The sequence below is a fragment of the Pantherophis guttatus genome, chromosome 8 (assembly GCF_059756535.1).
Source record: "Pantherophis guttatus breed Tessera chromosome 8, ASM5975653v1, whole genome shotgun sequence".
In the NCBI taxonomy this organism is placed as follows: Eukaryota; Metazoa; Chordata; class Lepidosauria; order Squamata; family Colubridae; genus Pantherophis; species Pantherophis guttatus.
Genome location: NC_142070.1, coordinates 18,348,276 through 18,362,079, shown reverse-complemented (window position 1 = coordinate 18,362,079; position 13,804 = coordinate 18,348,276). Strand labels below are relative to the sequence as shown.

Sequence of the window (13,804 nt, the reverse complement as noted above, 5' to 3'; positions counted from 1 at the left end):
TTACAACCATTCATTTACAAATGGTTTAAATTTACAATGGTCCTAAAAAATGCAATTTACAACCCATTCTCAAACTTATGACCACTGCACCATTCCTGTGGTCACACGATAGTGATTTAGGTGCTTGGCAAGTGGCTCACATTTACAATAATTGCAGAATCCTTAAGTCACACGTTTGCAAATTACAACTGTCCCACTAACATTCAAGAAGCAATGGGAAAAGTTTGCTTAATGACCATGTGATTTTCTTAACAACTGCATTAAAAACAGTTGTAAAATTGAGTCAATGATGACTTGCTTAATGATCACATCACTTAGCAATCGAAATTCCAGGCCAAAGTAGGTCATAAATCCAGAACTACCCGTGTTTCCCTGAAAATAAGACCCTGTCTTATATTTTTTTTGTCACCAAAAAAGGCACGTCCTATTTTGGGGGTGGGGAAATATCATCCACTGATTCACCTCACTTGCACCCCCAACCTCCTTTTCACTGTCAGAGGCCTTCAGAAACTTCTGTGGCCAGCAAGGCTTTCCTGAAGGCGTCTGTAGTCGATAACAGAGCTCCAGATCGATCTGGAGCTCTGTTATTGGCTGCAGAAGCCTTTAGGAAAGCCTTGCCAGCTGCAGAAGAAATGGGCCGGCAAGGCAGGTGTCAGGGTGTGCAAGGCCTGGCTGCAACTGTGCAAAGATAAGTAGTAGGGCACTTGCACTCCCCTATCCCCACCTTAGCTTAATTTTTACCCATGCACCCTGGAGAGGGTGGGGTCTTAATTAGGGCTTATATTGGGCACACATATAAAAATCAAGCTAGGACTTACTTTCGAGGTAGGTCCTATTTTTAGGGGGGAAACGGTATCTATATCTCATACCATACTTTTTCAGAACTGAGCTACATCACAGAAGAGAGGCTGGCCACGAGAAACACCTTCAAGTACATGAAAGTAATAGCCATTTTAACCAAAGTAGAAAAATGATTTGAGGATGAAAGCAGGCTGAGTTATACAGGTGAACAAAAGAAAAAAGGATAGTACACAAGATCCTGATTTCTTTCCTACCCCATGATGTGCTCTCTCAGGAAGCTACATATCACTTAAAAGTACACCTTGGAGAAAAAACGTTCAGGGAAAAATAAAGAGTGGAGAGATATCTCATTGTAGTTATTCTACCTTGGAACTTGCCCTTCGAATGCTACTGATTTTCTTCTGTTCTGCTGACCCTAGAACGCCTCGGATTATTGTCTCCATGAGTTAAGATATGCAAAACACGTCACAGCTTTAACCTTCTAAATATTATCTCTACAGGACATGCAGTATCTGCCAAAGACTGGAATGACCGGCTAAAGTGTTAGCTTCCTCCACCTCAAGAAGGTTAAATGTTTGAGGTTTTAGGATAATTTACATTCTTTTCAAGTAATGCACCAACATGACATCAATCTTACACAAAACAACATATTTATTGGAGTGCTGCGGAACACCACAACCGAGAAAGGAAGATAAGCTTTTTAGATAATATAATGAGAGATCAACTTTCATTTAACTCTAAATAAATCAGTTTAAAGTATCCACTTAATACAATCCTTTAGAAATGATTATAAAAATATAGTAATAAACTTTGTCAAACGTTGCCAGACAGTTACAATGAGGGAGCCTGGAATATTAGATTGTAGATTTGCATTTAGGGACCTGTTACCTTCATTTTTGTACACTACCCAGTTATGGGCAGTATGCTGTAAGTAATAAACATAATTATTATGAAGTATTAATAGCTCTGACCTATGGCAAAATGTGAAAAAGCACACCCTAATTAGGAATTTGTCTTGGAATACTACATCCCTTTTCACAGCAAAAAAGGGAAAGGCAATGTAAAACAATACCAAGTTTTTGGAAATTTTTTCAAGAGATGATAGATACATTTGGCAAGATCTATCATAAGGAGGAGGTGAAGGAGTCCCTGAGAATTTTACTCTGCTAGTCACTGTCAACTATAGGGAGTGATGTTCATCTCTGTTTTAAGGCCATTGACCCAATGCTGTCCAAAGACATTTCTGCAGTCTTGTGGCCAGCATGATGTCACGGAGTGTTGTTACCTTCCCACTGAAGTGGTACCATGTTTCCCCGAAAATAAGACCCTGTCTTATATTTTTTTGAACTCTGAAATAAGCGCTTGGCCTTATTGCCATGCGCTCAAAAGCCTGATTGGGTTTATTATCAGGGGATGTCTTATTTTGGGGAAAACAGGGTACCTATTTATGTATTCGAAATTGCGTGCTTTCAAACTGTTAGGTTGGCAGGAGCTCAGCCCATCACGTGGCACTTGGGTCTTGAACCTGACCTGAAGGCTTTCCAGCTAACAAGCCCAGCTTCTTAACCGCTGATCCATCACACCGCCTATGGTGAGCATTAAAACTGCTGTATTTACTGAATGTGTAGTTGAGAATAAAACCAGTAGTGCTGTGGAATAAATTTCATATTATACTTTGGGGAATTAGTTTTTAAATCAATAGAACAAACCCATTATCTTTACAAGATAATTTACCAGTTCTAAATATTCAAAAATATTTTCGGGATATTTTGTCTGTCCCAACTAATGAGATTTCCACTACATTTGCAATTTGATATCTTTATGAAGTATTATTAAAGAATGTGCCATAAAACAACAAATTATTATTATGATTTTGGCCATTGTTTGAAACTTACAGCATCATGAGCAACTGAGCCACAATAAATCGTAAAACAAAACATTCATTTTTAGCCTCTCACGTTTTTTGCTAAGTGAATTTTGTCAAGGGTTTTTAGTTCAATTTGTATTAAGGAAGGATTCCTTGTGGATAAATAAAGGAATTTTGGGTTTATACCAGGATAATAAATCAAATTAATTAGTAAACCCAAGTGACATATTTTTACTATCCCAATTTGTTAACTACTATTAACAAGAGATTCCTGATTTGGATGTAAAAGGGGAAATTTTAATTTAAGATACCAAATACTATATTCTGAATCCCTAAAGCACAATTCATGGAACTCTGAATATTGTTCCAACCTGATTTTTTTCTCGTGATATACATCCTTATATCTATTTAGCCCAGAGTTTCAGCTCACCTTCCCAAATTTAGTAGCCTTAGTAATATTTGAGTTACACCTCCCAAAATTTTCCACTAGCAGTTCCAATGAATTTGGACAATCACAATATAGAGAACTATCTTTCAAGTTATTAAACAAAAAGTATGCGGAAAGTTTGCGGAATTATTTTTTTTACATTTCTGAATAGAATTACTTACGAATAGTAAATTTAAGGAAGGAGCAACTCTAAGACACTGGATTGTTTTAACTGATCCCCCACCCCAAAACACAGCCCAGAATAGGATTTACATAATCCAAATCAAGGCAATTTTTATTTTCCTCTATGTCCACTGAGTTTACCTGGACAAAATTAAGATTCATATTTTGCTTAAATAGTTATTTAAGTAGCTGGATTAGTTTGTGTAATTGTATGCAACAGATGAGAATCAGCAGCGACTGTATCAGAACCATTGTAAAAGCCTAACTCTTGTCATGGAGATATTCAGAATAATTTATAGTTGCTCCTAAACAGAGATGAGCAGCTTTCCTCTGGCTAAAGGGCTAAATCAGGTTTATATGGCATGATAAGAGATGCCTTCTAAAATTGAGTGGGAGAAGAACCCAATATTTTAGATATTTTTAAGTTCCCATAAGGAATAGAAAAAACACCTCAGTCACTTACCAATTCCATTTTGATCACTACCATCCCCAAATACCAACAATCTTAATCAATTTAAGTTTTTTTTCCCCTACCTTACAATATGTACTAATTTAACTTTACTGGGTTATACAGATTTTCCTTATGAATATATATTTAAAAATAATTACCATTTGTACTTTTAGTTATGTGACCTATTTTGGAGTGATTTTAAAGATGGCTAAAATAGATGTGCCATGTAAATCCTGTCAACCCTTTACTAGCATCAAACCAAACTGTCTTTGCTTTGTAGAAAAACATCTGGGTAAACAGGAAAAAGTGAGATAAAGTACAGCAGCTGTGAACAACATAACAAATCCAAAAGAGAGTGCTACTAATCACCCCCTCTGAAATTCACTTCAGAAGTAAGTTTGCACATAGCTTAGAAAGTACTGAAGCAGTAACCTGTCTCTTAACACTCCTTCAACTTAAGTTCAAAGAGAAGGGGAAGAAACTGGTTAAGTTATATGACTGTGTCTTCAAAAGCCCAACTGAACTAAATAGCTTATCCACAAGCTGATCATTATATTCTCAGTCTTTTCCAAGTATTTAAAATCAATTCTGACCTCATAATCTGAAATTTAAGGTTTTTTTCATGCCTCAGGACACTAACTTGTATTTACTTGTAAGTTCCTCGTCATAAATTATTTCTGCGAATTAATGAGTGTGTAAAATGTAGCTGTGTGCCTAACCGAGAGACAGTTCTGTCTAGTAGTTAAGGTACCTGGCTAGAAAGCAGAAGATCATGAGTTCTAGTCCTGCCTTAGCCATGAAAACCAGCTGGGTGATTTTGGCCCAGTCATTCCCTTGCAGCCCAACCGCACCTTACAAGGCTGTTGTTGTGATGAAAAGAGCCTTGGTAGTACAGTGGTCTAAGGCACCCTGTTATTAAGCTGGTTATTAAGACCAGCTGCCTGCAATTACTGCAGGTTTGAATCTCGCCAAGGCTCAAGGTTGACTCAGCCTTCCATCCTTTCTAAGGTAGGTAAATTGAGGACCCAGTTGTGGGGGCAATAAGCTGACTTTGTATAAATATACAAAAGGATGAAGGCTATTGCTGAGCACATTGTAAGCCACCTGAGTCTCCGGAGAAGGGCAGCATATAAATCAAATTAAAAAAAAAAAAAAGGAAGGTACGGTATGTTGGATATGTTTGCCACTTTTTGTTATTTGTAAAAATAATAAAAATGGTATACAAATAAATAAATAAATTCTAACTACAAACAATGTCTACATCTGCTATTCCAGGCATAACCTCATTCTTCTGTATTTGTGAAGCTCCCCTCCGAATTTAGAACTGTTATTGATTAGCATTCTAAATGATTGAAGTTTTTTTTTTCCACGTTATACTGAATACTAAGGGGATAAAGAAACAAAGCAACTTTTGTGTAAGGCAAATTCTCATGATGACATAAACTGAAACTGAGCTACCATATCTTTGTTTTATTCAAATATCTCTTATTTTAGCTACCTGCAATATACATGGATGATTTTTTTTATTCTTCATTTATAAATAAAAGAAACAGAATGCTTCATTCTACAATGGCGGTCTTTTGCTAAACTACTAAAATGCTGGAGATATATGAATAGATCTCCCAAACATTTTAGATTCAGGAAGACGCCTGGATCATAACTGGATTAGAATCTATTAAGCTCTTCCCTCCTCTTTTATTTTCCCAATATAATTAAAACTCTATCAAATTATTACTTGATTTGTTATGGAAAAGTTACAACTATATATATTTTCTCTAATGAAAGCAACAGAAGCTCAGATATATCCATTTCAGTTGCGAAAAATCTGTGAAGGACAAACATCAACAGATAGTCCATCCCATTTCCACTCTATCTGATTTCAAGGAAAATCCATATACATTTAGCTTCTTGTTCAGTTTGGCCTTGGGCAACGTGTACACCAAGTGATTTTTAATCTTGTTTGAGATAAACAAGATCATTCATTCTGAGATGCAAAATGTTCTCCGATTCTAGGATGAGATATACAAATAAGTATATTTTTCTGAGTAAGAAAGATTTTTCTGAAAATAATAATTTGGGCTTTGTAAGTACCAAGTTAGGAACGCAGTGGCTCAGTGGCTAAGACAATGAGCTTGTCGATCAGAAGGTCAGCAGTTTGAATCGCTAGCACCGCATAATGGAGTGAGCTCCCATTACTTGTCCCAGCTTCTGCCAACCTAGCAGTTCAAAAGCACGTAAAAAATGCAAGTAGAAAAATAGGGACCACTTTGGTGGGAAGGTAACAGGGCTCCATGCACCTTCAGTGTTTAGTCATGCCGGCCACATGACCATGGAGTCGCCTTCGGATAGCACTGGTTCTTTGGTTTACAAACGGAGATGAGCAGCGCCCCCTAGAGCCGGAAACAACTAGCACGCATGTGTGGGGAAATCTTTACCTTTACCTAAGTACCAAGTGGCATATTTCTACATGCCAATAAATATCATTTGACCAAACATGGAAAGAAATAGTTATCTCCATATAAGAAATGTAGAAAATACCCTGCTCTCTGGAGAATCTGAATAATAGATATGAATTCCATAGCCTTATTTCCCTGTAAAATACCTGGATAATATTAATAATTGAAGTAGAGATGAAAGTAAGATCTATATATATGCTTTATATACAGACTCAGGAAAAGGAAAAGGAAAAGAAAGAAACCATTTTTAGTTCAGATTCTGTATTCATATTTGTTTAAGTTTTGCTCGTGTTTCCCATTTTTAATATTCTAATCAAAAAACAATATTCAGTTCCTTTGGATGGAAACATTGTCAGTATTAGTCTTTCAGCAGTTCACTGCAGGTTTCCTGCATAAATCTCTCCACACCCTTACAGATGTTCGTATCTCAGTACAGATCTATTTCCCTTGAGTATCAGCCAAACCATTAAGAATCTGCATTTTAAGGTGGGAAGAGCTGCATGCCATCTGGGAATGGAATATAAACTATCCAAAATCTGTTTAAGTCTTTAATTCTTCAAAAGTCACCCTTGAACTTCCTCAATAACGTGGGAAAACAAGGATATTTCAAGGGGGACACAAGTGAAAAGCATGCAATGAGAGGGTATGGCAAGTGCCATGGGGACCACCAAACATTAAAATGTATTATACTGCAAATACCATCTTGTTGAAACCAGAAGACACAGCAGTTACTGCCCCAAAGCTCACATTACTCAAGTAATACATTACATTAAGTGTGTAAATGCTGATCTTCTTCACCGGAATGGGACCTACACATGGGGGGACACTGGGGTAGAGGACCAAGAATGGACCAAAAGAACTAATTATGAAAACTGGATTTATCTTCCGTAAGCAATTCCTTGGATTGTTTTATCTAAGTGAGTATACAAAATTCTTTTCTCCTTGTGTTGGATACCAGCCAGATAATGCTACAAGTAAAATATAAGGCTATGTCACCATATTTCAGGTAGAGTGTGTAAATACAGGCAATGTATCCTCAAAGAGCATGTAAGGTAAGCCTTCATAAACCAAAGTGGTATATTTAAGACACTGGTTTGTTACCAGACAACTGTGAGAGCTGGATATTTTCAAATTAATTGATTTCAATAGGTCAAAAAAATGTATACCACTTTAAGTTACATAAAGTTTTGAAAATTAATTTCTCAACTACCAGTTAAGTTTAGCTGAACAGTATTGTTCAAATTAGTAGAAATGTTCTATTTTTGACCAGAGTAGTTCCACAGCTGTGTATACAACTGACTTCATGGAAATGTACTAATTGCTAATATAATTTATTTAAATCAGTCTGTTTTCTTTCTTTGGTTATATATCTGTTTCTAGATTTTTGAAGCACATCAAACATTTGATCCCAGAAGAGGTCATTAAATTTCCTTTCTTCCTTTTCAGTCATTTCTTAGTGCTTCTGAGGGGGAAAAAAGTTTGCTGTTCCTCAAGTGTCATTTGCATTAATTAGCTACTGTACCTTAAAAATGCTAAGAGCCCAAATCTCTTAATACTGTCTTTTTAATTCTTTCCAATAGCTCTTTTAAAATGGCATCATTAAGCAGCACTTGCTACTGATTTTGAAAGGGCTCTCTGGAGCACCGCATCATTCTATTTGAAATATTATTCAAAGAACCACACAGCAGTATTTTTAAAAGGCAGAAAAACAAAGGAGAAGCCTGGCAAGTTAGAAACATCCATCTAATTCTAAATTAAGCCTTTCCATGCACAACACTATAAACCTTGTGGAACCTTGAACACAAATCTTTTTTTTTTTTAATAACCCAAGAAGCTCAGAGATTCTGCCTAAGTTGCACTTTTTAGTTCAGCCCCCTATGAGAGATACATTGCATAGCATTTTATCTTCTTACCCTTCGTGTGAATGGAGAGCAGCACAAGGAAGGAAATGTGAAGTTGCCAATTCGGTTCATCTAGCCAGTTCATTTCAGCAAGAAGCAATAGCGGCAGCAGCTCTAGCAGTTCTCTTCTTTTTCGCTTGCTTCGTTCCCAGAGAGGCTCTCGTGATCCCGCCTCTCAGCAATTCAGATGAGTTGTGGCAGCAGAGCCTAAAGAAGAGAAGTTGAAAGACAAGCCTGTTACAAACTGGTTCTGTCACCACATAGTCCTCAACTGATCACCCTTGGAGGAAGGACAACAAAAGGGCAGCAGGACTCCAAGCAGGACTGGATTCCTGAGACAGGAGCATGGACTGATTGCTGCCCACACAGGGAATTCATGTAAACTTAGAAGTTGCAGCAAATCAGGAGAAAGAGGGAGGAGAGAAACTCAGATAGAATGAGAAAGAATCTCAGCTCCCTTGTCAATTTCACACTCATGTTCGCAAAACAAAGCCATGCTGGTTCAAAAATCAAACACGTAGTTTCTAACAAGATGTATAATTCTGCCAGGGATGATCCAGAAACAAAAGTAAGTCTATTTTATTCACCTCCACAAATGTAACTGTAATTTTTTTTTTAAAAATATTGTTTCACAGAATGTATTACACTGGCAATTGCCCTTTTCTGACAGCACCCCCCCACACACACACAAAGGAACGATAATAAATAAATCAAATCTTACTTCCACTATTATTTATAAGTTTCTAGGCCACCTAGAAGCCCCCTGAGGTCAACAGGCTGCTCTCTCCTACAGGGTGGATTTGATTTAAATCGAGTTGATTTAAATCACAATTTAAATCATGATTTAAATCACTAGTAAAAAGGCTTGATTTAAATCAACTCGATTTAAATCATAATTTTTAAAGAGCAACTGTCATCTCTGCTACTCCTTTGACCCACTGTTGACTCACCGATAGTCCCAGTGTTGCAGAATATACAGCCTCATGCGACATAACTAAGCTCCATTTCATGCTGAATAAACTAAATTATTTATGTATCTTAAATAGAAAACTATCCTACGATAGATTTTTACCCCAAAAGTTTTTTATTAAAATAAATTCAATAAAAATCAAAAAAATCTGATTTAAATAAAAAAAATCCGACTTAAATCAAAAAAATCTGATTTTTTTTAATTTTTTTTTAAAAAAATCATTGATTTTTATCCACCCTGCTCTCCTATGTAAGTAACCCAGTCTCATCACAAAACCCTGTACGTGTTTTCTTAGAAGCAAATTCCATTCTATCAGAGGGAGTTTATCCTTTGGTAAAGGGATCCATAGTGAAAGTATTGGGATAGGATGGAAAGATCCAGATTCAAATCTACCCTTATCATCCATGGATACTCAGAGGCCAGTCCCCCTCTCTTGTTCAGCCTAACAAAGCTTATATGCATAAATATCTACAGCAGGGATTTCAAACTCAAGGCCCAGGGGCCTGATCCGCCCCGTGGGGTGCTTAGATGTGGCCCACGGCGCCACCCTGGAAACAGCACAGGACTGGTCCGTGGTGCCTCTGCCAGCGAAAATGGAGCTCGGGAGGGCCGCATGCAGCCCTCCCGAGGTCCATTTTCGCTGGCAGAGGGTTGCAGGAGGCCGTCGCAAACAGAGCTCAAGAGCCCATTTTCGCTGGCAGAGCGCTCAGGCCACCACAGACGCCCCCAACACAAATGATGTCGAGCTGGCTATGCCCACCCTGGCCACATCCACCCCAACCCGAGGTCAAACACAACCCTGATGCGGCCCTCAATTAAATCGATTTTGACACCCCTGATCTACAGGATCAAATGCTTTTCTCTCAATGACAGAAATTCAAGGTCCATCCCAATACAAGCTCACACCCTTTTGTAAAGGTGGCATTGCACCGTTGCTGTTTTTGTCACTTGTCCTCCCTCAAACTCCCATGACCCCACCTGCAGACATGTCTGTGTACAGGGGTGGCTGCCACGGGGATAACAAGATAACAAGTCATCTTTGACTTCTTGTAGAAAAGAGTTATAAAACTAATAAATAAATTAAATTATATCTTTCATCTAGGTCCATTAGTTTAGTGATCGTAATTAGTTTAGTGTCTATGGAAATTGTCAGTCATCCAGGTCATGGTTCTTCTTCAGCTTTGAAGAAGCTTCTCGAGTGAGAAGCAAAAAGTCTTCAAAGAAAAACAAAAAGTCCAGTTACGTCTTGAAAAAAGCACCTTTGGGATAATTAGTTTAGTGTTCTTCTGCTGGACTATATTAAAACACAAACTTTTCTCCTCTATTTCTCTGGAGAGCATTGCCAGAGAAGCATGTCCTGCTTCAGTCAAGGATTATAAGAAAAAAAGCCTTACTATTTTACTGCTTGTAAAAAAAAATTGAAACATCAAAAAAATAACTTGGAATTTAGCACATAGTCTCTAGTTAAAGTGGTCCATACTTGTTCCAAACTTCAGTTCAATCCTATAAAAGAATTCATGTTTTAACATTCTCTCTCTCCAACCCCCACCCCACCCCCATTCTGCAGATTTGACATCTATACGCTTTTTTAATATAATTTTGGAAAAGTACAGGTAGTCCTTGACTTATGACGTAACTGGGACTAGAATCACAATTGCTAAGCAAGGCAATTAAGGGAGTTGTGCTCAATTTTACCATGGTTGTTATGTGAATCACTGCAGTTGTTAAATGGGTTCAACTTCCCCCACTGATTTTGCTTGTTGACTGGGAGGATGGCAAATGGCAATCATGTGACCCTGGGATTCTCAAACCGTCATAAATATATGCTGGTTGCCAAGCAGGTCTTGATCACATGACCATGGGTGCTGCAATGAGTGAGAATCACCTATAAGTCACTTTCCCCCATACTATTGTAATTTCAAATGGTCACTAAAGGAATGGTTTGAACTGAAGACTGCCTGTATATCTTTCTGTTCAATTTTGGGAAAAACAATGGATCTTCAAGCTTGTTGTGAAAGGCAGATAGTTGCTTTGAGGAAGTTTTGTCCAGCATTTAAACTGGTTTAAAAGCTTTTTTATGGCCTCTTAAATTTAAAAGCACTGAAGTTGTTTTGACCATACTACATTTCATAAACTAGGGGGCACGGTGGCTCAGCAGTAAAAGACGCTAAGCTTATCAGTTGGAAAGCTAACAGCCCGGATTTGAGACCAGAGCGCTAAACAACAGGATGAGCTCCCATTACTTGTCCCAGTTCCTGGCCGCCTAGTAGTTTGAAAGCATGCAAATGTAAGTAGATAAATAGGTATCACTTTGGTGAGAAAGTAACAGGGTTCTGTGCACCTTTGGCTTATAATCATGCTGGCCATGGTGGCCACGAAAATGTCTTTGGACAATGCTGGCTCCATCAGCTAAGGAATGGAGATGAGCACCAGCCCTACAGTTGGACACAACTAGCCAGAAGAAACATTTATCTTTATGTTTACATTTTATCCTAAACTAGACCTGCCAATATGTCTTCAGTGTTTTCAGGAAAATTCTATATTGCAGAAAGAACCCAGTGAATCACATATGTCATATCTGTTCATTTAGTTATATAATACTATCTTAACACTTAGATTATATGCTGTTGTACATATTGAAAATATAGGATACAAAAAATAAATCATATCAATTTGCTTAAAAAAATATAATGCTATATCCTGCATTATGGTATAGGAATCAAATCTGTGAAAAAGAAACTAGATTCCTCTGGTTCAAACCTTGAGTATGTCACTAGGGGTGACATGATAGCAGTGTTCTGATATCAAGGGTTGCCACCAAGAATAAGGAGTCAAGCTATTCTCCAAAGTACCTGAGGGTAGGACAACAAGCAATGGATGGAAACTAATCAAGGAGAGAAGCAACCTAGAACTAAGGAGAATTTTCCTGCAGTTAGAACAATTAATCAGTGGAACAACTTGCCTCCAGAAATTGTGAATTCTCCAACACTGGAAGTTTTAAAGAAGAGATTGGACAACCATTTGTCTGAAATGGGATAGGGTTTCCTGTCTGAGCAGGGGGTTGGACTAGAAGACCTCCAAGGTCCCTTCCAACTCTGTTATTCTATTCTGTTCTGTTCTGTTCTGTTCTGTTCTGTTCATAGGCCAATCACAAACTATTGAATACTATATGATTTTAAAGAAAACCAGGAACAGAATTCTGCAAACATTAATTATATTTGTTCATTCATTCAAGGCTCAGTTCATATGATCAGGGCTCATGTAATCTAAACATGCTAAGGAAAACTCACACAGTAACAGCTTTCTGGAAAGGCTGCATATACTTAATTCTATAAAGGTCATGAAAATTTTAAATTAAAAATTTGGAACAAACTAGAAAAAGTGATACATTGCATTCGTAGAGTTCCTCATGTTGATCCTTTTTGTTTTTGAAGAGGTGTGATTTTATCTGGAGATACTAGAAAACTATTTTCTCAATCTCCTTCCACAAATCTATGTCCTACCATACAACATTTTTCGTGTCACAAAAGTGATTCTATTACCGTTCTTAATGTATCTTGAATGTGTGTCTGCTTTGTTTCAAAACCACTTCGAATTTTTTTTTCATAAATACTCGTCATTGTAGAAAGTTTGCAAAAAGGTGGTTTTTATCAACCACTGACATACTTTTTTTGAAAGAAGAAAAGAAAAGGAAAGGGGCAAGACATCCATATGGATAAAAGCATATGATGCATTTGTTCCTACATTTCAACTTACTTAGTAACTTACTGTGCTAAACTTCAGTGACCTAAAGTTTAAGGCACAACATTGAAAGGAAATCTGATTTAAGGAGGCAACATCTCTTATGGTTATAAGTTTCATATTTAAGGGATATTTAACAATTTGCAAAATGATAGCAATGCTACTGAAGAAGATGGCTCTAATAAAAATTATCCTAATGTTACATATGACTCCATCCTTTATCCGAAATAATACTGTATATACAGAAGGTTCTGACACAATACCAGTAAAATACCTTGCCTCCTTGGCAGGGTAAATAAGTCGGCTGAACTGTAAGAAGCTTAAGGAATTCTATTGGGAGGATCCAATTTTATTTCATTTTATTTTTGTTTTCATAGTCCTGAGACTCAGGCTTCATCTAAATAAACACTTTAGGCCCTCTATAATAACAGCAGCACAATTCAAAATAAATAGTATGTGAAGCTACTCTAATTATGCCAGAATAAGAAGACTTCTTAGTTTTTAGATTTTTTTTTTCATTTTGATATAATCTATATTACATCATTCAATTACATATTGCTAGGATAAATATTCAATTCTGTAGGGAGGATTTCATCAATAAAAGTCTTTAAAAGTATATATAAATGAAAAATCAACATTGTGTCCGTGCTTTTTAATCCTGTCAGTGGTGTAATTCTACCTCCCTATTTCTAATTAGCCTATTGGAAAGGTCTGACAGCATTAAAAATGGCATAAACCAAGAGCTGAATATTACTGTTCTCTCGCTGATATGGAAACCAGTAAATTATAAAAATTCTGTAGAGGTTAATGATTGGTTCTGGGTTTTTTTTTTAAATGTTAGTTTGTTTCACACACAAAAAACCCAGTTTTGTTGGTTACAGAGAGAGACAGTGGTGCAGGGTTAAGATGTTTAAATTAAAATGGTGGTATCCATTTTCTAATCCACTTTGAGTTATAGAATCTCATTGGATTGGCCTAACACCAGGCCAATCACTGTAAGCCCAGCC

At 37.1% G+C, this 13,804-nt stretch overlaps 1 protein-coding gene across 6 annotated transcripts in view; it reads right to left on the bottom strand.

The window, feature by feature from the left end:
* Positions 1-13,804, bottom strand: part of BMPR1B (bone morphogenetic protein receptor type 1B) — a 203,646-nt gene that overhangs the window by 74,008 nt on the left and 115,834 nt on the right. For all 6 annotated transcript variants that reach the window (XM_034440501.3, XM_087875291.1, XM_034440503.3 and 3 more), the window contains one exon: positions 8,099-8,293. In XM_034440501.3, coding sequence (XP_034296392.1) covers positions 8,099-8,171 — 73 coding nt within the window. In that variant the 5' untranslated portion in view covers positions 8,172-8,293. The remainder of the gene's footprint in view (positions 1-8,098; positions 8,294-13,804) is intronic.